Source organism: Phocoena phocoena, chromosome 18 (assembly GCF_963924675.1).
Source record: "Phocoena phocoena chromosome 18, mPhoPho1.1, whole genome shotgun sequence".
In the NCBI taxonomy this organism is placed as follows: Eukaryota; Metazoa; Chordata; class Mammalia; order Artiodactyla; family Phocoenidae; genus Phocoena; species Phocoena phocoena.
In genome coordinates this window covers 79,716,153-79,741,863 of record NC_089236.1, presented here as the reverse complement: position 1 = coordinate 79,741,863, position 25,711 = coordinate 79,716,153, and the positions used below count along the sequence as shown (strand labels likewise).

General features: G+C 57.0%; 1 protein-coding gene across 3 annotated transcripts in view; it reads right to left on the bottom strand.

Annotated features, from left to right (window-relative positions):
* MCF2L (MCF.2 cell line derived transforming sequence like) overlaps positions 1–20,176 on the bottom strand; it is an 84,768-nt gene extending 64,592 nt beyond the window's left edge. For 2 of the 3 annotated variants that reach the window (XM_065896090.1, XM_065896091.1), the window contains exon 1: positions 19,562–19,640. In XM_065896090.1, the coding sequence (XP_065752162.1) occupies positions 19,562–19,640 (79 nt within the window). Of the gene's footprint in view, positions 1–19,561; positions 19,641–20,133 lie in introns of those variants that run through there. The other variant, XM_065896092.1, reaches the window with a different exon arrangement.
* Between the last annotated feature and the right edge of the window lie 5,535 nt (positions 20,177–25,711).

Below are 25,711 nucleotides of genomic sequence, written 5' to 3'. Positions count from 1 at the left end.
GAAAGGCAGCAGCATTCTCCCCGCCACCTGGAAAGCACAAAGGGGCGTTCGTTGTGGGATTTAGGACGTAGAGAGGTGACACGGGCTTTTCTGGGCTGGACCACAGTGGTCTCGGGAATTCTGGATCCTAAATCCGACCTCCAAGCTGGTCTCAGTTTCCTTACGGAGAGGTAGGGACAAGGTGACCCACCCTCCGGGGCTCACAATCCCCTCCGTTCACAGGGTGGCAGGACCCTGGCCACGGGGCACAGAGGAAGGCGGCCCTTACCCGGGATGTGGGGTGCAGACCAGCCTGAGCCAGTGCTGTGTGTGCCTGAAGGGCTGAAAGAGTTCCGAGGGGGTGGCAACTCAGATCCCAGAAGTGAAGACAGCAGGTGGGTGGTGCTGCCGGGTGGGGTGCTTAGGAGAACCGAGGGGGCACCAGATGGGGACGCCCACGGGCCCACCGGATCCACATGTGGGGAAGATGGTCCCGAGAGTGGGGACAACGGATGGAGGAGACAGATGCCGCGACGGGAAGATCTCTCAGGAGGGGCAGATGTCGTGACGCATTTAAAGCTGTTTCCAAAACAAGCTTCCCGTCGCACGTGACTCAGGAAATCGTGGTACAAATGCTGTCGGGTTGGCTCACAGCTCTGCCGCCATGCGGGGTAGCGGGAGGGCCTCGGTCCCGGGGTGGCCACCGTGGGCACTTTAGAAAACTCTGTTTTTATTTTTACCTCAAGAAACAAGAAAAATCTCAACTAAACAATCTAACTTTACACATAAAGCAATTAGAGAAAGAAGAACAAAAAACCCCTGAGGTTAGCAGAAGGAAAGCCATCATAAAGATCAGATCAGAAATACATGAAAAAGACATGAAGGAAACAATAGCAAAGATCAATAAAACTAAAAGCTGGTTCTTGGAGAAGATAAACAAAACTGATAAACCATTAGCCAGACTCATCAAGAAAAAAAGGGAGAAGTCTCAAATCAATAGAAGTAGAAATGAAAACGGAGAAGTAACAACTGACACTGCGGAAATACAAAGGATCATGAGAGATTACTACAAGCAACTCTATGCCACTAAAATGGACAACCTGGAAGAAATGGACAAATTCTTAGAAATGCACAACCTGCCAAGACTGAACCAGGAAGAAATAGAAAATATGAACAGACCAATCACAAGCACTGAAATTGAAACTGTGATTAAAAATCTTCCAACAAACAAAAGCCCAGGACCAGATGGCTTCACAGGCGAATTCTATCAAACATTTAGAGAAGAGCTAACACGTATCCTTCTCAAACTCTTCCAAAGTATAGCAGAGGGAGGAACACTCCCAAATTCCTTCTACGAGGCCACCATCACCTTGATACCAAAACCAGACAAGAATGTCACAAAGAAAGAAAACTACAGGCCAGTATCACTGATGAACATAGATGCAAAAATCCTCAACAAAATACTAGCAAACAGAATCCAACAGCACATTAAAAGGATCATACACCATGATCAAGTGGGGTTTATCCCAGGAATGCAAGGATTCTTCAATATATGCAAATCTATCAATGTGATAAACCATATTAACAAACTGAAGGAGAAGGACCATATGATCATCTCAATAGATGCAGAAAAAGCTTTCAACGAAATTCAACATCCATTTATGATTAAAAAACCCTCCAGAAAGTAGGCATAGAGGGAACTTACCTCAACATAATAAAGGCCATATATAACAAACCCACAGCCAACATCATTTTCAATGGTGAAAAACTGAAACCATTTCCTCTAAGATCAGGAACAAGACAAGGTTGTCCACTCTCACCACTATTATTCAACATAGTTTTGGAAGTTTTAGCCACAGCAATCAAAAAAGAAAAAGAAATGAATCCAAATTGGAAAAGAAGAAGTAAAGCTTTCACTCTTTGCAGATGACATGATACTATGCGCAGAGAATCCTAAAGATGCTACCAGAAAACTACTAGAGCTAATCAATGAATTTGGTAAAGTTGCAGGATACAAAATTAATGCACAGAAATCTCTTGCATTCCTATACACTGACGATGAAAAATCTGAAACAGAAATTAAGAAAACACTCCCCTTTACCATTGCAACAAAAAGAATAAAATACCTAGGAATAAACCTACCTAAGGAGACAAAAGACCTGTATGCAGAAAACTGTAAGATACTGATGAAAGAAATTAAAGATGATACAAACAGACGGAGAGACAGGCCATGTTCTTGGATTGGAAGAATCAACATTGTGAAAATGACTGTACTACCCAAAGCAATCTACAGATTCAATACAATCCCTATCAAACCACCAATGGCATTTTTCACAGAACTGGAACAAAAAATTTCACAATTTGTATGGAAACACAAAAGACCCCGAATAGCCTAGGCAATCTTGAGAAAGAAAAACAGAGCTGGAGGACGCAGGCTCCCGGACTTCAGACTATACTACAAAGCTACAGTAATCAAGACAGTATGGTACTGTCACAAAAACAGAAATATAGATCAACGGAACTGGATGGAAGGCCCAGAGATAAACCCATGCACATATGGTCACCTTACCTTTGATGAAGGAGGCAAGAATATATGATGGAGAAAAGACAGCCTCTTCAATAAGTCATGCTGGGAAAACAGGACAGCTACATGTAAAAGAATGAAATTAGAATACTTCCTAACACCATACACAAAAGTAAACTCAAAATGGATTAAAGACCTAAATATAAGGCCAGACACTATAAAACTCTTAGAGGAAAACATAGGCAGAACACTCTACGAAATAAATCACAGCAAGATCCTTTTTGACCCAGCTCCTAGAGAAATGGAAATAAAACCAAAAATAAACAAATGGGACCTAATGAAACTTCAAAGCTTTTGCACAGCAAAGGAAACCAAAAACAAGATGAAAAGACAACCTTTAGAATGCGAGAAAATATTTGCAAATGAAGCAACTGACAAAATACTAATCTCCAAAATATACAAGCAGCTCATGCAGCTCAGTATCAAAAAAACAAACAACCCAATGCAAAACTGGGCAGAAGACCTAAATAGACATTTCTCCAAAAAAGATATACAGATATCCTACAAAAACCTGAAAGGATGCTCAACATCACTGATCATTAGAGTAATGCAAATCAAAACCACAATGACGTATCACCTCACAACGGTCAGAGTGGCCATCATCAAAAAATCTACAAACAATAGGGACTTCACTGGTGGCACAGTGGTTAAGAATCCGCCTGCCGGGCTTCCCTGGTGGCGCAGTGGTTGAGACTCTGCCTGCCGATGCAGGGGACACGGGTTCGTGCCCCGGTCCGGGAAGATCCCACATGCCGCGGAGCAACTGAGCCCGTGTGCCTTAGCTGTTGAGCCTGCGCTCTAGAGCCCGTGAGCCACAACTACTGAGCCCATGTGCCACAGTTGCTGAGCCCGTGTGCCTAGAGTCCATGCTCCACAACATGAGAGGCCATCGCAATGAGAAGCCTGCGCACCTCAACGAGGAGTGGCGCCCACTCGTCGTAACTGGAGACAGCCCATGCACAGCAACGGAGACCCAACGCAGCCAAAAATAAATAAATTAATTAATTAATTAATTAATTTAAAAAAATCTACAAACAATAAATGCTGGAGAGGGTGTGGAGAAAAGGGAACCCTCCTGCACTGTTGGTGGGAATGTAAATTGATACAGCCACTGTGGAGAACAGTATGGAGGTTCCTTAAAAAACTAAAACTAGAATTACCATATGACCCAGCAATCCCACTACTGGGCATATACCCAGAGAAAGCCATAATTCAAAAAGAGTCATGCACCCCAATGTTCACTGCAGCTCTATTTACAATAGCCAGGACATGGAAGCAACCTAAGTGTCCATCGACAGATGAATGGATAAAGAAGGTGTGGCACATATACACAATGGAATATTACTCAGCCATAAAAAGAAATGAAATTGAGTTATCTGTAGTGAGGTGGATGGACCTAGAGTCTGTCATACAGAGTGACGTAAGTCAGAAAGAGAAGAACAAATACCGTATGCTAACACATATATATGTAATCTAAAAAACAAACAAAAAGGTTCTGATGAGCCCAGGGGCAGGGTAGGAATAAAGATGCAGATGTAGAGAATGGACTTGAGGACACGGGAAGGGGGAAGGGTAAGCTGGGACGAAGTGAGAGAGTGGCATGGACATGTATACACTCCCAAATGTGAAATAGATAGCTAGTGGGAAGCAGGCACATAGCACAGGGAGATCAGCTCGGTGCTCTGTGACCACCTAGAGGGGTGGGATAGGGAGGGTGGGAGGGAGGCACAAGAGGGAGGGGCTGTGGGGTTATATGTATACATATGGCTGATGCACTTTGTTATACAGAAGCTAACGCACCTTGTAAAGCAATTCTACTCCAATAAAGCTGTTAACAAAAGAAAAACTCTCTGAAGCCAACATGTTTTATTTTAAAACACCATTTACCTTTGTGCTACCGGACATAACTAAACATTACTTAGACGCTGGGCCAACTGTTTTGGGCTCAGAAGAGATGCCTGATTCATGGTGAGGGGGGGTGGGGGGGACCGTGGGAGGGACAGGCAGTCTCGGGGGAGGAGCATGGGGGCCGGACCCGCTAGAGGACAGGGTGGAGCCTGTGCAGGCGCCTGGCCAGGGGCACCGGGGGCCTGAGGGAGCGTCCTGGCCCTGCCTCGGTGCACGGACCGGACGGAAGGGGCTGCAGCCTCCCGCTCCTGTTCCGTCAGTCTCACTGGTCCCGCATGCCCCGCACCAGCCGGCCAGGGAGGGGGCATCTCTGCTGCTGCCCACCCAGCTCGGGTGCCCCAGGGCCGGGGGACAGGATGCAGAGGGGCCGCCGCCCTCAGGTGAGCCAGGCAGACCCGAGTGGAGGCTCCTGCGCTGGGCCGGGGGCTCGGAACCCTCTTCCCTCCTGGGGCCACCCGCAGAGACGCAGGCGAAGCAGGAGGCCTCGCCGCTTCTCCGTGCTCTTTTGTACGTTTTAGATGCGTGTTTTTATATCGCAGAACCACATCCCACAGGTACTGAACCTCCTCTGCTCCCCATCCCACACTGGGGAAAGAAAAGCCAGCACAGCACGTAAAGCACATAAAAGCATCTCGCGCCCGGTGAGAAGCAGCCACGCCCACGCAGCAAACAGCCTTCGTGCTGCCAGGCTGTTCGCTGATATCACTCACGCTTCCCGGGAATCACAGCAAACACGGCGGCGCCAGCAGGACCACGCTGGGCACGCCTCCCCGGGGAAGCTTCCCACCCTCGGTTCACTGCCTACAGCCCCTCGAGACGCAGACTATTGAGAGCAGCCGCCTCTGCCCAACGCCCGCGGCCCTCGGGAGGGCTCGGTCTGGGTGTGCCCCACCTGACGGCGGTCCCGACGGCGCCTCTGCCCTCATGGCGGACGTTCTCCCACCTCCACGTCCGGGTCTGATGTGCACGGGCGCTGGGCAGCAGCTCTGAGCGACACCTGCTGCCGGTGCGGATACGCCCCCAGCCCGCCTCCCCTGGCCTCTGCTCTTCGGGGCGGAAGCGGAGCTTTCTGAGACTCAGGGCCACATGAGACGCTGAGGTCCCAGGAGCTCGAGTTCCACTTCCCCATGGCCGCTCTGACTCAGTTTTAATTCACCAGCTGAGTATTTTTAGCCAAATGTGGGGAGAAGGGCACCCGCTCTGTGGATGCTACTGTCACGTGAACAGCAGTTCCGAGGGGAATTTGGACATGCAACAAAAGTGAAAACGCCAGAGAATCAAAACAGAAACTGCACTGCCCGGATTAACTTCATGCCTGGCGGGCTCAGGGGGACCTGGGCTGCGTCCTGGGCACTCCCACCCTGCCCAGGGGCTGCAGTGTCCACCCCTCGGTGCCAAAAGTGTTTCCAGAAAGTGCTGGAAGGGGCGAGCGGTAAGAGACTCCATCCCGCCCACATGAGACCCAGGCAGAGACCCGGCGGCCCCCCAGGCCTGTGCCCCTAGAACAGGCAGCCCCTCGGCCGTCCTGTCCCCGCTGTCCTCTGGGGAAGGGCCCAGAGAGGCTTGTGGTTAGGAGCGAGCCACCGGTCATGGCGACCCCAGGGTGCCTCCCACAGAGAGGACGGGACTCAGCCCAGAGGAGATCCGGTGGCCAGCGCGTGGCCCAGGTCCTGCTGGGACGGCCCAGGGGGATTCGCCAGCAGTCGCAGCTCCCCGGAAAGCCCGCCACAAAGCAGCTCTGCCACTGAACCGCACTTGATGCACCAGCAGCTGACGTCCAAGTGAGCTGCCAGCTCGTGCCTCTCTGTCACGGGCTCGTCGGTACTGCGTAGCTAACGGCTTTGCTCTGTTCTGCGTTTTGCATGGACCTTCGTCCTTCAAGGGCGCTTGAAGGAGGTCCGGCTGCAGCTCTGACGGGTGTGGTGCTGGCTGCACCAGGCTTGGACTGGCAGAGCTTATGCTATTAGCCAAAGGGAGAGTCGTCTAACGATAACTGGGCGAAGGGCTCACACCCCATCCCCGAGCTGTTCCGAATGCCGAGGGGATGCAGGGTGCACGTGACCCACCAAGACACCCTCCCTTGTCAACACAAGACACCTGCACGTGCCACGTCCATACCGCACAGCCGCTGCCACCACGGCCGGGTCCCTGCCCCGTCCCCTCACGCCTCCGGGGAGTGACCCCAAAGGGCTCACCCTCAGCTACAGAGAGCAGCCAGGAGCAGCAGTCAGAGTAAACGTAGTAGCTTCTCATCTCCTCTGAGGGGATGTGGGCAGCTGCCCGTCTCCCGTGGCTGAGGGGCCACCGCTCCCCGGCAGCTCCCGCCCGCTGAGCTTCGCTCCCTAGAATCTGCCTGCGACCAGCCGGCTTTCTACTTTTGCTTCACGTGGCAGCCAGGACGCACCATCACAGGGCAGCTACCGGCCCGCGGGCCAGCGCTTCCACCACCCCCCGCCCCGCGTGTTTACGCACAGGCTCTGGCCGTGTAGCTGTCCTGGCCTCGGTTCCAGGCACGAGGGACACCTCCGCGGGCGAGGGACATACACCTCCGTGGGCGAGACACCTGTGCTCTCCAGCAGGGACGTGCTCCTCTCCGCCCGGGACTCGCCGGAGGTGCTAATCAGACGATACCCTCCCGTCCCATCTGATAAAGTCCAAGAGGGCGCCACGCTTGTCTCAGGAAGGGGAGGGAGTGCAGACACAGGCACTGCGTCCAAGGCCCCTCGCGTCTCTTCCCGGACTTCCATTCAAGGTGTGCATCTCTAAGCTGTGTGGGCGTGAAGCAGCGGCCCCACCTGGGGACCCCCCTTCAGAGCCCAGAGAACGCTGTGCCTCCCGGCTGCCACGGTGGCCCTGCCCCGCCCACCATGGGGATGGCGGGAAGGCTCCCCTCCCCCAGTGCTCAGAGACGACGGTGGGCAGAGCCCCCAAACCCCAGCCAGCAGGTGCCAGCGAGGCTCCCTGTTGCGCAGTGGATGGAGCCCCGGCCGCGCAGACCACGGGGCCTGGGGCGGGTGGCTGGCGGGGGGCCTGCAGCCCCAGGGCTCCTTGGGCCGAGACCCCGCCAAGACCCAGATGCCTGAACACCCCACTCTGTGTCCTCCTTGGATCTGGGGAAATCCGGGAGCTTGGAGCAGGAGGCCAGAGGAGGGACTTCAACCAAGTTGCCTGACATTCAAAGTAATAAAAATACGAACCACCGCCAGATTTCCTCAGGCTGTGAAGCGCCTCCTTACCCACAGTGGTGCGGCCCGCAGGGAGACACCTCAAGGCGAGTCTTTCCTCCGAGAAAGCACTGTGACTAAAGCGGCACGTCCTCTCTGTCCTTACAGCTCCCATCGGCTCTCAGCCGTGTGCTCCAAGAAGCCAAACGTAATGACCGCGGCGAGGGTAAGTGCCCGCAGCTTCCTCTAACTCCCACAAAGATGAAAACCAGGTTCACAGTGTAAAACCCGAGTGGGAAAGACCCAAAGCATCAGGGCTGAGCGTTGACGGTACTTTCCCAAATTCGTGCCCACTTGCGGCTACTCTAAGGAAACCGGGCCTTCTCGGGCACCTCGCCGCCCACTTCTGGCCTCGGCACAGACCTGGGCCTCCACCTCCCAGGCCCACGGGAACGGCAGCTCCGCGGCCTGTGGCCTGGTGTCCTGAGGCAGTTTCGGCCCAAGTCAGATCCCACTTCACACAGGCTCTCCTGGAACAACAGGGGGAGGGGCCCAGGCAAAGGCTGGAACCACACTGATGCCTCAGCCGACTCTGAAAGGGCCTCGCCGACATTTAGTGCTGTTTTCAACATTTTCAGGTGCATCGATTTTCCAAAGGAAAGAAAACGTTCCGAAGACGCCACCTACTGACTGCTCCAATGCCCCTAGTGCACGCAGACGAGCGACTGCTTTCCTCCAGAATTCCTTCCAGAAGGGCCTATTTTTTGGGCACGTGACCTTGCATTTAAACATTTCCCCTTTTTGCATCAGCTGCCAGGAAGCTCAAGGGAAAATTCTGCGCTCACTTGCAGTGATCAGCTCACCCATGCGCCTAAGGTGGGTTTATCTGCTTTTTTAAAAATCAGTCCTGGTTCTGTGCAAAACTGTCCGTGACAACCTGGAACACGTTCCTATAAAGAACTGTCAATTCTGAGGGAAACAGTTGGCTTTCCTGCTCGTTGGGACTCAGTCCCAAATGTCCCAGAGCAGAGTGGACCCTCCTCCCCACTGCTCGAGGGCCCACTGCAGGAAGTGTTCTGCTTCTGAAAGGGTGGCAGCTCCTTGTAGGAACAGAGCAGAGGCGACAATCAGGTAGCTGCCCCTGACTTCCCCTTCGTGAACTGATAATGTCCACGCTGGCGATCAAAGGACCACAGCCTCACAGCCACACTTTCTCCTGCACCCTCACCTTGCAGCGGGAAGTCTGACCTGTTCATCCCCTAACTTGAAGGTGCTTCTTTCCACACTCCCCCCAGGGAAACGGCTGAGGTGTCTGGGAAGGTCTGTCCATGGGACGCAGAGGCCAGCCTGACCTAGACATGTGCATGGATGGGTTTGCAAGGAAGGAACCAGGGCAAACTCACAGGCAGGAAGGAAAGCTGCGGCCAGACTGCTTCTATGGGAGCAGGAAAAAGTGATGCTGTGGGGACCCAAGAGCTTGGGCACTGCTCCTGCAGGACAAGGAAACTCATCCCAGAAAGGCCAGGCCAGACAGGGCGGGGTGTGGGGAGCAGACGGACAGAGCGGGAGGTGGAGGCTGCATGGAACCACACTGACCAGGGGCCACGTGTGTCACAGAGCAGGTAACTGCCCACCGTCCACGCTGGGTCCTCATGACCAACAGGCAGAGCACGGAACAAAGGCGTCTAATGTGCTGACCAGGAAAAGAGAAGCTGCTCCGGTCACAGGGCCCCCTTTCCCCAGATCTCCGATGGTCACAGCCACCCCTGCTCCACAGAGAGAGGACCCTCGGGGCCCCACTTCATAGCATAGGGCCCCTGGAGCCCCAGATCCACTGCCCCGACGCACACCTGGAGAGTGGGGGGCAGACTCAGGCCCCACCCTTCCCCCCCGGGCGTCAGGACAACAATTCAGTCCTTCTGGGGTTGGGGGTCCTGGGTGCCACCCTAAAAGCCACGGCGCACATCCCCAGGGCCAGGGCTCGTCCGGTCAGGCTACTCGGGGACCCCGCCGCCCGGGTGGAGTGCCCAGCCCACCGCGGGCTTGGGAGGGAGACAGGAGAAGGTCTGACGGAGTACTCACACCCCTGTGTGCACCGGGCCAGGTGGGGGCCCACGCAGCCCCTGGTGACGGCCCCTCGCGCTGAGTTTAGGGCAGGAGTCAGCAGACCTGGTGAACGGCCTTGCGTCGTGGGTGCTGACGGGGCTGAGCCCAGAACGACGGCCACGGAGCCGGCAGCGTGAGGCTGAGTCCAGCTCCACCGGGGCCACGCGCGCAGCTCCGTCCAGTCGGGGCGCCCTGCCCCCTCTCTCGGTGCCCCCCAGCACCAGGCAGCTGTCCGACACTCCCCAAAAAGGAGAGGACCGTGGGCCGAGCCACAGAGGGGCCGGCTCTGACCTGTTGTTTCTGATGCCGCACGTTGCAGACACACGGGCGTCTGTCCTGGGAAGCGATCCCAGCCTCATGGCTGCGCGGAGCGTGCCTTGGTCAGCACCCCCCCCTCCGCCCTCCAGGTCCCCGAAGGAGGAAGGGGCCCCCTGCCGAAGGAGCAGAGCAGGGAGACGGGGCTCTTTTCTCCAAGTCAGCCCCGTGGAAGCCCCACTCCTGGGGCAGTCAGCCAGAAAAACCATCCTTCGAGACCCACGAGGGTTTGTCCTGCGCTGTCTGGCTGAGCCTTTCCCAGCCAGAGCCTGGGGCCCTCAGGACAGAGGACAAAGTGAACCAGATAAGAGCCGCACCCCAGCCTCAGTCAAGGCTGCCCAACACAGCTTTTCTATTCCAGCCTTTCTCCGAAAAGTCCTGTGAGTGGCACACATTTCTTAGGTGAAAGAAATATACAGGGAGCCGCCCGCCCGCCAAGGGACCCAGGCGCTGGTTCCCACGCCCCGTGACCAGCGCCACCCGTCCCGCCTCACCGGGCTGTGGGCACCGTGAGGCCGCCCGACGCCTCCAGCACTGCAGCAGGGGAAGCGGGCAGAGCCAGCGCCCGGGGGGGCCCCGGGACGCGCCCCTCTCGGCCATCGTGTAGTCTCCCCACCGGGGACACAGTGGCGGCGGCGGCGGCAGCGGGTCTTCAGGACGGGCTCACTCGAGGGCTGCCCCGCAGGGCTCCGTCGGGGACACTCACTCGAAAGCCGAGCCGACTCCGGGACGTGGAGCGGGGGTGCCGGGCGTGGGGGGCGCGCTGCGTGCTGCGCTGGAACAAGGCCCCGGGTGACCTCGGGTCTACCGTGCACGTCCAGGCCACGGTCCCCACACCGCCCGGCACCGCCAGGCCACTCGGGCAGCTGCCCACCGGGGGGCCTGGCTGCAGGGCGCAGGACTCGTCAGGGAAGGGCTCTGCTGTGGGCGAGGAGAGGCTCGGCTGTCTACTTGCAAGTCCTGGGCGTTTCCTTCCTTGGGGGTGGGGAGTGGTGGCGGAGCTCCCAGCCTCAGGGGCTGCTAGAGCCAAAGCCCCTTCCAAGCTCAGGAAGCCTCACGTCCAAACAAACAACGTGGCAGGAGGGCCTCAGGGGACACGGCCCGGGCTCTCTTGAAATAAACCGGCAGTTCCGCCCCCTGTCACTCCTGCAGCTCGGCTCGGGAGAGGAAACCCTAACGCTGCTTTGTTTGGTGAGCAACACTTTCCACACAGAGACGCTGAGCCGCCCCTTGGCCAAGGCCCCGAGCAGGCCGCCCGGGACCGTCCCGGGACGCCTGTGCTGGGGGCCGGCGGCCGGGCACCCTGGGCGTGGCAGAGCCCTGCACGCAGGTCCGTGCCGATTACGCCGTGTGACACCGAAGCTCCCCGGGCTCCGGGCGCTTACTAGATGCTCAAGGTCGCAGGGTGGGCGGGGGGAGCACCTGGGTACCCTTCCCAGAGCCCGGGTGACAGGGCTGCACCATGACGCCTTGGTTCACCCTCCTCCCACGAGCGCTCCCGACACGACACGACACCCAAGCCGGAGCAGATGCCGTCCACGCTTGCGTTTTCACACCGGCTTCCGAGAGAGGCTGGCCCGGCACATGATCCAGAGGAAACAGATGGTGCGTTTGATGTGGCACGTCCGGGACAGAGGCTCCTTCCCGCAACCAGGGTGCAGCGCCTCGGGAACAGCCACGTGGAAACGTGGTCCCTACCGGGATCCGCAGCGAGCCGTCGCCCTGGGCTGTGTCCCTCCCCGTGCGTGCGGCTCGCACAGAGAACCCTGAACGCTGGGGGTCGGGCCGGTGAGTCAGAACTCGTCCCCACGCACCGGTGCAGACGGTTTATGACCCAGTACGGTCTTCCCACTCAGTGGCCGGGGTTAATCCACTTTCTCCCAAATATCTAATTGCTTTAAAGATGTTACTAATTAAACCCTTTTCCAGAAGTCTGCTCTGCGCTGGGGCCTCACTCACAAACCGCTGGTTTCTCTGTCTCGCACGTTTGCAGCCTCGGGTGTCAGAGCATCCTGAGACCGCGGGATTTTACCAGCACCTGGCGGGCGCTTCCTCCCCAAGACCCTGGGAAAGCGTCACAAAGACTCCTGAGAGCCAGGGCTCCTGGGAGGGCGCTGGCCGGGTAAGCTGAAGGCCATTCACGAAGCGGACTCACTTCTCTGGACCCAGGGGTGTATTTCATACAACATGGCCTCAAGTTACTAGGAAATTCCATAAATGGCATGGCTTTTGGCAGTAAAAGACCCTTTAATCCTGCCAGGGGAGCAGGGAGTCACTCAGTGCAGCTCTGATGCCAAGTGAGACACTGGGTGATTGAAAATTCAACCCTCCGGGGGCGGGACACAGGTGGGAGCACCACGCTCCGAACTGAGGTGCAAAAAGTGTGCCCCTCGCCCTTCTTGGGATACCGCGTACAGAGGGCAGCCCGTGGCTCACACGTGGAGTCAGTGGATTCCCATGAAGCCGTCGCACCGGTGAGCACACGTGCACCCGAGGAGCCCCTGCCCCGCGAAGCGTGGACAAGCCTGGCCCTACCGCCCACTTCATCCCTCCCTGGGTTTTTCCTCGACCTGGTGCCTGGTGCCCCTGTTGCACTGGGTCGGGGGGAGAGGGGATTCGTTTTGGCTGTGTGGTCTCGGGTCCAGTGAGCACTGAGGTCCACAGGCGGCCACACACCTGACGAGCCCTCCTCGGGCTCAGCCCCATGACCTGGCACCGCTCTCGGCCACAACCTGTGGTCCCATCTAGTGACGGTTCCTGAGGCAGCCGCGCAGCCAGTCCCTCCTAAGTTGTCCCGTGTTCAGGAGGGGCATCGAGTAGGGATGCTTTCTGTCATTTCCAGGCACATGTCTTCCCTCTAACAAAGAAAGTTCTGGGAGCTGGGCGATCAAGGTAACCTGTAAGACTTGCTATGGTTCTAAAACTCAGAGGCTTCTGTAACCTAGGAATAAAACCATGTGTGGAGAAACAGGCCATACAGAGTCTGGAACTAGTTACTCTTAAAAACGAGCTTCTTAAATGATATGCTTAATTGCTTTAAATAAAGGGTACGTCACAACTGACTGACCAATCGTGACAACATCTGGAGGTGATGCCCAAGGCGTATGACTTTAGAAATCTTTTAAAACACAGATAACAGACGACAAGGTGATTCAGGCCCTTTCTAAGCTGTGTGTGCAAAACTCTTTCTTTCTTTTCTTTTCTTTTTGGCTGCAGCATGCACAATCTTAGTTCCCTGACCAGGGATCGGACCTGTGCCCCCTGCAGTGGAATCGTGGAATGCTGACCACTGGACCGCCAGGGAATTCCCACAAAAATCAAAGACACGGATTGGGTCGTGGCTGGGCCACATTTTACATAAGGGTCTTCCCCGTGCTGGGGACAAGCACGCAGCCCGTGAACTGCTCAGGTTCTAACAGTGATCACGTTTAGTGACGGCTGTGTCTGAGGACTGTTCCCGGCGAAGCTTCCGGATCCGGACAGAACCTCGCAGTAACACTCCACGTGGTGGACATACTCGCCCTGCTCGCCCGGCCTTGGTTCTGCTCCCTAAGCGTCCGGTGAGTGAATGAATGAAAGTGTCCACAGGAATGAGTGATCCTGTCCACACTAAGGATGTGGTTTCAGATGAGAAGACAGTAAAAACTTCAGTCCTCCAGAATTGATGGAGGCATAGTTATAAAACTGATAAACCACGGAGACCTACCATCTATGTGCATTCGACTGCTTTCCACATTTTGTTATCATTTAAGTATCAAATGACACGTTCCCCTTCTGAAGGATTCAGGAATCGAACAGTAGAAAATTTTGTCCTTAAAGACAAAGCACCCTTACAAAAGTGAAGTCGTATGGGAGGCGTTAGTTCACCGTCCCTAATATCTCGTCCAAGATGTCATCATCCGGTGACATTTTGATACCAGTTCTTCCCTTTGCTGAAGTAAGTACCACGGCCACGCCGATGACAACAAGCATGAGGAACTGGTCAAGCTTTGAGGCTGGGACTCATTTCTTTCACACTACGAATAATGGAATAAAGCAAAAACCCAGCGCATTCGTTGAAACCCCAGTTGAGACACATAAGAGGCACTTAGCTCGAAAGCTGAGAAAGCACCATCGGCTCTTTTGTATTCTCAACTTTAAATTTTCTGGAAAGTCTCCTCCCCGGAGTTCGACTTCCTCTCATACGTGTGCATCTGTGGGGTCTGAGCTGGGGAAAGGGGCCTGGGCCCCGGGCTCGCCGGTGTGTGTCTTCTGCACACCTGCCCTGCCTGGGTCATCGGCCCCGGCCCCCTGAGCCAACTCCCACTCCCCCGGGGCACTTCCTTTTCCTTCTCACTCGCCTGGAGAATCCCCACCTTTCATTACTGGGATGTTAGTCAAATGACGTATAGAGGCCAGGGCGTGGCCAGCCGAGGCCCAGCTCTGCACAGGGCAAGGGGGTGTGAGGCTGAAGGGAGCTTCTTAATTACATGCTGACCTCTCCTTGGTAAGATATAATTCTTCCTTTTATTAAAACACAAGATTTGGACAATCATTTGCTCAGATCTTAAGTCCTGTAGAGGAGCACACGATTTCTTTGACTCATTAACTGCCCATGTTTGGTCTGTTTATGTATGGGGAAAAAGCAAACGCCAAAGATGAAAAACCAAACACCTAACGAAGAGGTATTAAGTGAATCCTCAGAGTTTTCCACCCACCAGAGAAGAAAGAACCAGGTTCCAGCTGCCGATCAGCCGGGGGGCGCTCACCCCAAGATCCCCCTGCGTCCTCATCTCCCGGGTTCACTCCCTGAAGCAACCCAGGAGAAGCACAACTTCCCCAGGAAGAGGACAGTCCCCACATCTCGAGGAGACGCGAAGCCTGGCGCTTCTGGAACCTCAGAGGCGGTACCTGGCAAATCAGAAAGACAACCCTGCTCAGTCCCGGGGAGGAAACCGGGGTTGCACCAAGCATCTCGAGACAGAGGACAGCTGCAAGGGCGGGTGACCAAGGCACGTTCACGAAACTTCAGCAAACGCTGCCCTCAGCACCACTTACTGCTTCGCCAGTGTGTGGAAGCTCTTCCGATAAAGCCATTGTTTCCACTTTACAAAGCTGAGAAGGGCTGTGCTCCCATCTGTCATCCCGAGCAAGCCCCTAGGAAGTGTTACGAGGGGGCGGGGAGAGGTGACCGCCCTCCTCGCAGCACTGATGGTAGGGGAGGGGGGCCGGGCCGCCTCACTGGCTGTAGGACTCAGGCTGGTACAGAGAAAAGGCAGCTCAGCCCCAGCGATGCCAACCACAGGGCGTGGGCACCAGTCGGGGGTCCGGAGGAAGGAGTGAGCGTCACCAGGGACCCTGGACACAGAAGAGCCACCACAAGCCCTGCCACGCAGAAGGGAGGAAGTCCCCTGCCCAGGCAGGCACATCCTGGAGGGACCAGGCACGACCAGGGCAGAGCCCGCCTCGGGCCAGAAGTGGGTGCGCCAGGGGCGGAGGTGGCAGTCCTGAGCTGGAGCCAGGCTGTCCCAGGTGGGGCGGGAGTGCAGGGGGGCGGCAGGACCACCACGACCAGCCGCAGAGCCGAACGGTTTCCTTAGGAACAACCCAGCACACAGCGGACTCCGCGGGGTGCAGGCCGCACGGGCGAGGACAGGCTGTGGCTGCAGCGGCCCCTCCCCCGGGCCGTCAGTCTCCTGCACGTCCTCTCCACCCAACGGTGTCTGTTTTCCCTACAAAGAGACGGCTCAGGTCAGGCCTGGCACAAAGCTACATCCGCTTCCCTCTGTCGGGGCTCTCTAGGGAGCTCAGAGATAGGAACCCTACAAAGCCTCACTTCTTGCAAACTGAGGACACGGCTGTGGGACGCCTGGGTCCTTAAAGGGAACAGGTCAGACACGTGAACACCATGTACTCAGGTGCTGCTAGAACGATGGTGCTGGGACAGCATCCCTGCCCCCAACAGGCCGAGTTAGCAGCTGGGACAGCAGTTGCATTTAGCTTCTTGCCTTGTGGTTAAAGGTGGTGTAAAAGATGAGATGATGGGACCGAAAGGGCAGAAAGGAAGATGTCTGGATAAAGAGTAAGGGTCCCGGGGCTGAACGGCCTCACTGCTTACGTCCTGATGCAAACCAATGATTTGTTCCTTCAACATGCAAAGAGCTAGGAGTTGTTAGCCCTCATCAGGAGACATGAGAACTCTGAAATGTGGTAGAGCTTCTATCTTTACTGTCTTGTGTGCAACCTCGTCCATGGGTCCATCCGTCCGTCCGTCCACCCACCCACCCATCCATCCTTATCCATCCGTGTGTCCGTCCGTCCACCCACCCATCCATCCTTATCCGTCCGTGTGTCTGTCCATCCACCCACCCGTCCATCCTTATCCATCCGTGTGTCCGTCCATCCACCCACCCATCCATCCTTATCCATCCGTGTGTCCGTCCATCCACCCACCCATCCATCCTTATCCATCCATGTGTCCATCCGTCCACCCACCATCCATCCTTTTCCGTCCGTGTGTCCGTCCGTCCACCCACCACCCATCCTTTTCCGTCCGTGTGTCCGTCCGTCCACCCACCATCCATCCTTATCTGTCCGTGTGTCTGTCCATCCACCCACCCATCCATCCTTATCCATCCATGTGTCCGTCCATCCACCCACCCGTCCATCCTTATCCATCCGTGTGTCTGTCCATTCACCCACCATCCATCCTTATCCATCCGTGTGTCCGTCCATCCACCCACCCGTCCATCCTTATCCATCTGTGTGTCCGTCCGTCCACCCACCCATCCATCCTTATCCATCCGTGTGTCCGTCCATCCACCCACCCATCCATCCTTATCCATCCGTGTGTCCGTCCGTCCACCCACCCATCCATCCTTATCCGTCTGTGTGTCCGTCCATCCATCCACCCATCCATCCTTATCCATCCGTGTGTCCGTCCATCCACCCACCCATCCATCCTTATCTGTCCGTGTGTCCGTCCGTCCACCCACCATCCATCCTTATCCATCCGTGTGTCCGTCCGTCCACCCACGACAGAAGCTGGCACTTCGCTCAAGGGCAATCAGTGGAGAAGGTGGCACTAGATTTGAAGACGTTTCTACTAAGTGTTTCTCCAGTTTTGCTTCCTGGACCAGTACCTTCAACGTCACCTGAGAACTTAAAATGCAAATTCTCAGGCCCCTGACTTCCTGAATCAGAAACTCTAGGGGTGGCCCCGGAACCTGAGATGATTCCCTCCAGAAGATCCAGACGCTCCGGTTGGGCAAATGTTACAAGGACTCGATCCATTAGCATCCCTGCCTCAAATGTTTTGCACTTTGTCACCACTTACTGCAAATCTAGGGAGAAAACCAAAACAATGAAAATGCTGGAAAAGGAGCCCAATCACATGGAAGGGAGTCCTGGCCCTGTGACTAAAGATTGAGTTCGAGAGTCCAGAGAATTTAAATTCTCAAGGTCAACAGGCTCACAGGCCACAGGGGCGGCAAGCATCAGCCTCCCTCACAGGCGGACTAGCCGGATGATGACTGTCCTGGAGGACACGGGGCCACGATAACCCTGCAGCTGAAGTCAGGGGGCGGCCCGTCCGCACAGCAGGCAAGAGAAGACGTTGCCGGCCCGGGGTAGGGGCTCGGAGGGTCCAGCTCCGGGCAGGGAGCTGCCACCCAGCCCCGGGAGAGCTCAGGGCACCCGAGCCTCCGCTCCGAAGCCCCTCCCCTGAATCGCGACGGCAGCATCCAGGTGACCTCTGTGGCCTCCAGACAGAGCCGTTCTGCGACGGACGGGGCTTCCTCCGAGGAAGTGCTCGGGATACAGACCTGAGCTGGCAGGGGGTTTACAGTGATCTATATCCCCGTTCCCACAAGAGCACGTGTAACCCACCCACGCTCGGCGGGGGGCACCGTGTCGACACCGCATGACACACGCCCGGCGCCATGTCTCACAGCCTCCGTCCGGCGGCACCTCCCCATTGCAGGAGTGAAAAGGCGGCGTTAGTGGGAGGGAAGCAGGTCTCTGCTAACCAAGCCCGATGGGGTGTTCCTAAGGCCAGCATCTGCTGACCTGGATTTTCAAGAGTCTTGGTGAGACTGGAGCCTGGAGCACAGGTGTGTCAAAGGACACACCTAGAGAGCTGCTGTTTAGAGCGAGGCGATGGTCCCCCAGGGCCCGGCTCGCAGCATGACTCGGGGGGCGGTCAGCACCTCCCTGCTCTGGGCAGGAGGCCTTTTCACAATTCTAAGTGCACAGGCGTCTCCCGAGCTCACCAAGGAGCCTGCATCCCTGAAACGCAGGGATGACATCACTCTTGGGAACAGTTCCCGCTGGCTCTGTAATCCCAGCTCCAGCCCAGCGCAGAGGGCACCTGGAACCCAGTCCCGTGCCCTTCACCTCAGCTGCATGCTGCATCCTGTACCCAGCGAAACGCGACTTGCCTGTCAGGAAAAGGGGTCCCTTCCTAAGAATAAGGGGCCACGTGGCACAAAATGGCTTTATTTGCTTTTGACCCATTTACAATAAATCCAGTAGCTTTAATCACAAAAATCACCATTAAAAACAACGTCTCCCAAAGTCTCGGTCAGACCATCACATACAGTGTGTTTACACCGACTTAGTCATTGCTTTGCTCTCCAAATCTTTGGGTCCCGCGCTTATAAGAGAGGGGTGGGGGGATACCATGCCCCACACCAAGTAACCTAATCTCTCAGGAAAGCATTATTCAGACAACAAGGCCACGGTCTGTAACAACGCAGGGCGACGTCAGGCAAAAGGCTGGCGACTCACTGTTAATAATACCCGCTTATTTCCCACTCATTTCAAGGAAAACGAGCCCAGGCCGATGTGCCCCTGCACACGCAGCAGGAAGGCTCAGAAGTGACCGCCTGAAAGCAGCGCCCAGCGCGGCCTGCGCAGGGCTCTCCTGAATCCAAACGACCCCCTGGGAACTTGTCCTCAAAGCTAATCGTGAGTCATCCTTTACTCGGGGCAGAAAACGAGCATCGAGTCAAGCTGTGCCCCGCTCCACAGCCACACCGCGTTCCAACATCTGTCTTAGGTTCGCGTCATATTTGGTGGAGAGAAGAACTACCTGACCGACCAGCTTCCCCCTCCTCAGGACGAGCCTCTGACGCTCCACCAGCCCTACACCAGCTCCAAACGCCCGGGCTCACGTTATTTTCAGGCCACAAACACATACGCTTTCTCCATTGCGACTGTAGCCATGAAGCCGAAATGCGGGTTGAGTGAGCAGATTTCAGACCACGGCTCCACCTACAAACCTGGGGTCTCCCAGAAAGCCCGCCACCAATCCGCAATTCGGTCCCCCTTCCCAGGCGGAATAAAATCGGGCTGACCGGCCACGGAGCCTATCAGCTGCCAGACCAAAGCCGTCCTTCTGCTGTCCCGTTACCTCAGCTTGGAAGAAGAAATGCAGGCTGTTACAGAAAACCCAGCCGCATCTCCCTAGATTCGGCACATGATGTCAAGCTCAAGAACGGGCTTCAGGGCCAGCGGCTCCGCCTACCAGTGCGCTTGGAAACCGCATTCAGTCTCTGCACCATTTCCTCCAGGGCCATCTCGTCATTTCTCAGCCAGAACCTCATCCTGAGACCGAGCAGAAGGGTCCCGCAGCCCTGCTTTCCTCTGCACCAGAGGTGCTTTATGGGCGGGGTAGATGGTGGGGAGGGGGCCGGCAGCGCCGCCTTCCCGGGATTGGTCCCCGAGCCCCGCCAAGGAGGCGCGCCCTGCGCGGGGTGCGGGGAGCTGCTCGGCGGAAGCGGAAGCGGTGCGCGCCCCGCGTCTCCCCGCGGTCACCTGGGAGCCCCGCGAGTGCACCCCCGCGGTGACCAGGGTGCTCGGCAAGGGCCCACCCCCCGCGGTCACCCGGGAGCCCGCGCGCGCACCCCCAAGGCCACCTGGGAGCCCCGCGGGCGGGCAGGCGCACCCCGCCGCGACCTCAGCCCGCAGCGCGCCCCTCCCCTCCCCGCGGGCGCAGAGGCGCAGACCGGCCCACCCCTCCAGGCGCGCGACTCTCCGCCCTCCCCGGAGAGACAGGGGAAGCTGCGGGCGCGAGCACGGGAACCTGCCCGCCGTTACCTCCGGCCGCCCCCAGGCAGGTGCAGAGGCCGCAGCAGCCGAGCGCGCCCTCCCCGCGCCGCCCATGGTGAGTAGGTCGGTGGGTCCGCGGGTGGAGGGGTGGACCGGCCGCTCCCCCTGCGCCGCCTGCCCCGAGGACGCGAGGCGCAGGTGGGAAGCGCGCGCCCAGACACGGGCCCTGGGACCTCGCCACGGTTGGCACGAAGCCACCCAGCGCGTTCCGCAGCCCGGCATCCTGCAGATGCCAGTCGTGAGTGTGCCCGGCCATGGCACCGCTTCCCAGGGATGTGCGTGCACCACGTGTGCGCTCTGACCCTGGCTGGCCTCTCCTTACCGCGGGGTTGGGCATCCCTTAGAGGCTGGCATCACAGAGGGAGTGTCTCGGGAGGAAGTGCCCGTTTTCGTCAGTGGTTTTGGGGATTCAAGTGGGCAGCTCGCGTCAGCACAGCGTGTGCCCTAACCGTCGGCACCGATGGCCAGGAGCGGGGGGTGGGGGGCGGCGGTGAAAAGGTGAAGGTTGCCCAGCGTTTGCCCTCAGAGCTCAAGGGTCTGGGGGCAAGAAAGATCTGGAAACACATAATTGCAACATGAAATGAAGGTACGATAGCCACACATGGAAAGTGGAGTAAAGCTAAGAAACTGATGATTTTTCTTTTTTAACGTCAAAACCCACTGAATGTCAGCAGTTTTGTGCGGTTCAGAGTGGAGCCCAGCGAAGGGCGTGGGGGTCAGGAAAGGAGTGAGCCTCTCCCTGTGGACACACGGCCTGGACTCCTGCAGCTGCTGCAAACCCCGCTGTACCCGCGCCAGGCCAGCCTGCCCCCATCACGACCTCCCACCTCCAACTTCAGGGAAGGCCAGTCACCTGGCGGAGTGTCCAGAAACGCCTGGCCCAGCCCTCCCCAAAGTGCAGGGGGCACGGTGCCCAGATGTTTGCTCAAACTGTCTGGATGTCATCTTGAGGGTGTTTTGTAGCCATGATGAACATGTAGACCACCAGATCACCCTCTCCGGTGTGGGTGGGCCCCGTCCAATCAGTCGAAGAGGAAAAGATTGAGGTCCCCGAGGGAGAGGGAATTCTGCCTCCAGACTGTCCAGACTCAGCTCTTCCCGGGTCCCCAGGCTGCGGCCATGCTGCAGACTGCAGACTTGCAGGCCTCCGTGATCCCGTGAGCCAGTCCCTCCCTCCCTCTCAATCCATATCGGACCTTTACTCTCTCCTTAAATTACGGCACACGTGGTGCCATCTTGCTATAAAAATCACTGAATGTGGCATAAAGTATAACAGCCATAACGATCCCACCCAACACTACTGAGCACTTACTATGTTTCGGGGACCCTCCTAAGTTCTTTCCATGATGTGAACTGATTAAATCTTCACAAGGATTTAGGAGGCTGGCACTGTTTCTACCCTGTTTTACAGAATAAGGCAGAGAGGTCCAGTAACTTGCCCAAGGTCACACAGCTGGTAAGGTGTCAGAGACAGGATCAAACTTCGATGCATATAAACACAGGCCTAAAAACAAGTGTTTGCTTCAGGGAAACACTGTCACGGATCAATTGGAATGTCACCCCCTGACCCCACCCTGCACAAAGCATCTTAGCCTGAGTGTCCCAAGAGCACAGGCCTGCTCTGCATCACTGCCTCGGCCCGTCCCAGATACGAGAGGTAGAACGTAAGATTATCCCCGGATACTGAACACATCCTCTTAGCAACTGTTCCAGAAAGTCAGCCCTGAAAGGGGAGGCGAGAAACAGGAGAGCTGGGAGGGTGTGCAGGTCGGGTTCTGAGAACCCAGGCGCCAGGGGAGCCTGCCCTCGGGAGAGAGGACGGGGCCCTGGGAGAGGTGGAGACATGGCTCTTGGAAGGTAGCGGGAGCTGCCCGCCAGGCCTGGGCGCGCTGTTTCGTGCACTAGACTGTCCCACACGGCGGAGCGGAGGGGCAGCAAAGAAAAAGAGGAGACTTGAAAAGGATGCTGTGAAGAAACCCACAGCCTCGGGCAGACAGCCTCCCCTGTGAGCTGGGGTGCAGAGCCAGCATCCATCTGAGGGGGCATCCCAGGGCCCTCGGGGACCTCAGGACACACCCGCCTCTCCCGGGCAACTCCCCCTGGGCGCTGGATCCAGGTGAGTATTGAGCAGGTGGCGGGGCTGGGGGCAGTCTCTGCCCTCACGGGGCTCCCAGGATAAGCCCCGGGCCTGGGGCCCCATCAGCTGCCTTTCCTGTAACCCCAGGCCAAAGGCGCGGACAGAACACTCTGAAGACGGAAGGCAGGGTTCACCTAGGATGCTGTGGGAGGGACCAGCTGTGGCTCAGCCAGCACATAGCGTGAGAATGGCTGGAGGGTGCTCAACACCAGGGATGTCAGGGACGCAAACCAGACCTCGGGGAGACACCCCCTCACACCTGCCAGAACAGCCTCAGGAAATAGACGAGAGATGGCAAGCGCTGGCGAGGACACGGAGAAGAGGGAGCCCTCGCGCACTGTTGGTGGAAACGTAAACGGGTGCAGCCGCTGTGGGGAACGGTGTGGAGGTTCCTCAGGAAACTAAAAACAGAACTACCATATGATCTGGTAATTCCACTTCTGGGCATTTTTCTGAAGAAAACAAAAACACTAATTCATAAAGATATAAGTACCCCTATGTTAACTGCAGCATTATTTACAGTAGCCAAGATACGGAAGCAACCTAAGTGTCCACTGACGGATGCATGGATGACGATGTACGTACACACAATGGGATATTACTCAGCCGTAAAAAGCAATGAAGTCCTGCCATCTGCAGCAACACGGATGGACCCTGAGGGCGTTAGGCTGAGCGAAATAAGTCAGACACAGAAAGACGAACAACACTGTGTGATCGCCCTTACATGTGGAAGCTAGAAAAACCAAACTCAGAGAAAGAGTAGGATGGTCATTACCAAGGGCTGCGGGCAGGGGGTTGTCGTGGGAGACGGGGAGATGGTGCCCCAGGGATACAAACCTCCCGTTACGGTTACAGATGAGGAAGTTCCAGGCTCCGTTGTTCAGCGTGGTGACTACAGTTATCAACACCGTATTCTAAATGTGAATGTTAAGAGGGTAGATCTTGAAGGTTCTTACCGCAGAAGGGGAGTGGTGACTGTGTGATGTGGTGGAGGCGTTCACTAAGCTCATCGTGGTGTCCACCGGATGTACCATGTATCACACTGCCACACCGGGCACCTGAAACTCAACAATGTGTATAGGGGCATCCACCCAAAAGGCGGTAGCGGTCCCATGGCCCAGGTTTGGTGCAGAGGCCCCAGGGGAGGGTGGCCATCGTCGGCATCGGCTAGAAGTGGCGCCACAGGGGTGGCGGTGGTGCGCCTGGCCAACCCCACACGCTGGTCTCCAGGAGACAGCCCGCAAGTCAGCCCACACGTGCGGGTGCATGCATCTCCCCGCCCCGCCCCGCCCTGGGTCCAGGGAGACACTGGGGGGAGGGAGAGTGGAGAGCAGCGCCCCATCCATCCCAAATCTGCGCCCAGGTGGGGCGGGACAGGGTGGAGAGGGAGAGATGGAGACCGAGGTTTTACATCAGGACTGAGCCTTGGAAACTGAGCTGAGCTAACTGAATGACAACAATTAATACACTTCTGGACTCAGAATAAAAAGTCACCGCGCCCCCCTCTGTAGGTAACAGAGGGGCTGGCCTGGGCGTGGCCACACCTGCTGGATCCCGGCTCAGTTCGGGGAACCTGCAGACGGCATCCTGTCTCACGAGGCTCAGGTTAACCTAATCACCCCAAAGCCCCCCACCTCCTAACACCATCACCTTGGGAGTTACGATTTCAACATATGAATTTTGGGGGCGGGACACAGCCCGTCCACAGCATTCTGCCCCTGGCCCCCCAGAATCTACATCCTCACACGCAGAACGTGTTTGTTCTGGCATCAACTCAGAAAAGTCCCGAGTCTCACCTGAACTACGGCTGAGGCGATTCACCGAGGCCAGGGCCTCTCCGGCCGAGAGCCTGTGGAACCGGACAGGCGGCCGCTTCCGAGGGACAAACAGCCCCGTCCCAAAGGGGAGAAAGGGAAGAATGGAGGGTAGCAGGCCCCGAGCCCGTCCAGATCCTAAGGCCCAGGGGCGGGGGGGCGTCTTCCAAGATGGGGCGGGGGGTCGGTGCAGGCCCTAGCGGCCGCCCTCACGCAGCCTTCCCAGCTTGGAGCCCTGCAGAGAAGACGCTGCCATGACAACACCAAGGTTTATTCCCCCGACCCTCCGGAGGGGCGGCCACCTGGGCCTATGGTGTACCTAGGCCCATACCACGCCCGGGCCCGCCCAGGAGCAAGGTGCCACGATGCCGGGAGCAGCAGCCCCCCGGCCCTTGCACTCAGCTGTGACAGCAGCCCGGTGGCCTCCGGGGCCCTTCCTGCGTTGCCCTGGACAGCAGGTCCTGGCTTCGTTTGGTCACAGTCACGGCCGTGCTCTAGTCCTCCTGAGCTCTTTGCTTTGTTCCCGGCCATCCGGGGAGGGGGAGAAAAGGAGCTGTGGTTGCCATGACGTAGGCGTGTCGCTACAAAGTCACCGAAGTGACCAGGCTGCCTGGCCGTGAGGACAGTGGGATCCGTCCACCTGGCAGCTGATAAGATCCCCAGATGTTACACGAATGCACAGAAGACTTGACAGCTCAGCAGACAAGCCTGATACTTGAGGAAAACTCTGCCGGGTGTCTGGCTTTGATGGACATCCGCTCGCGGTCAGGTCAGTGAAGCAGTGTGAGACTTTAGGCCCAGCGCGCCTGGCTTCCAGGAGCCCTGGTCGGAACACAGCTGACGCAGCCTCGCCTGGGGGCCGCCTCGTCCATCCCAACAGCGCTGGATGCCCCGCAAGGAAAGCACGTGGGCAACGAGGCAGGGACACAGGCTACCCAAGGACAGTCGCGGCCCAGGTAACGCGCTGCTGTCCCTCGGGCCCAGCGCACGTCGGCAGGTGCTCTGACTCTAAAGGGGTGTCACAGACAGGTGAGGTGCTCTGTTAGCGCACACCGACCTCGCTTATAAGTGAAACGAGCTTTCGGAGCGAGAACCGCGTGTCTGTGTCCCTTCTCCAGACCCTGACCCTCCTGCTTCGCTCTATAAACACGGCCCGTCACCCAGAACAAGTGCTGGCTGGAAACACAAGAGTTTTAAGAGGCAAAATGCTTAAAGCGAACTCGCACTTTGACGTCTAACGTTCTCCTCACGTCATGTGAACCTCAGTTCCGGTTCTCAGGACAGAACATCAGGTCCGAGCAGCGATGCAGGATGCTCCGGGGTTAGGGTCGGGGGCAGCACCGGCCCCACGACCTCGCACCTGTGTTGGGCTCTTTCGGTTCCTTGGGAATCCCGCCTCCTGGGAAGCAGGAAAGATAACTCGGTGCACGGTAGCATCCGGACTTTCTTCCCTCATTTCAGATACTTTCCAAGAAACCGAAGGAGACTAGAGAAGAGCACATGGTAGGCCCTGAAGGGATCTGGCACCGCTCCCTCTGGGACTCAGTGCAACACTGACGCCCGGTCCTATAGCAGCTGGAGTTGATTTTAGTCTCCGAGCGCCTGGGGATCTCCT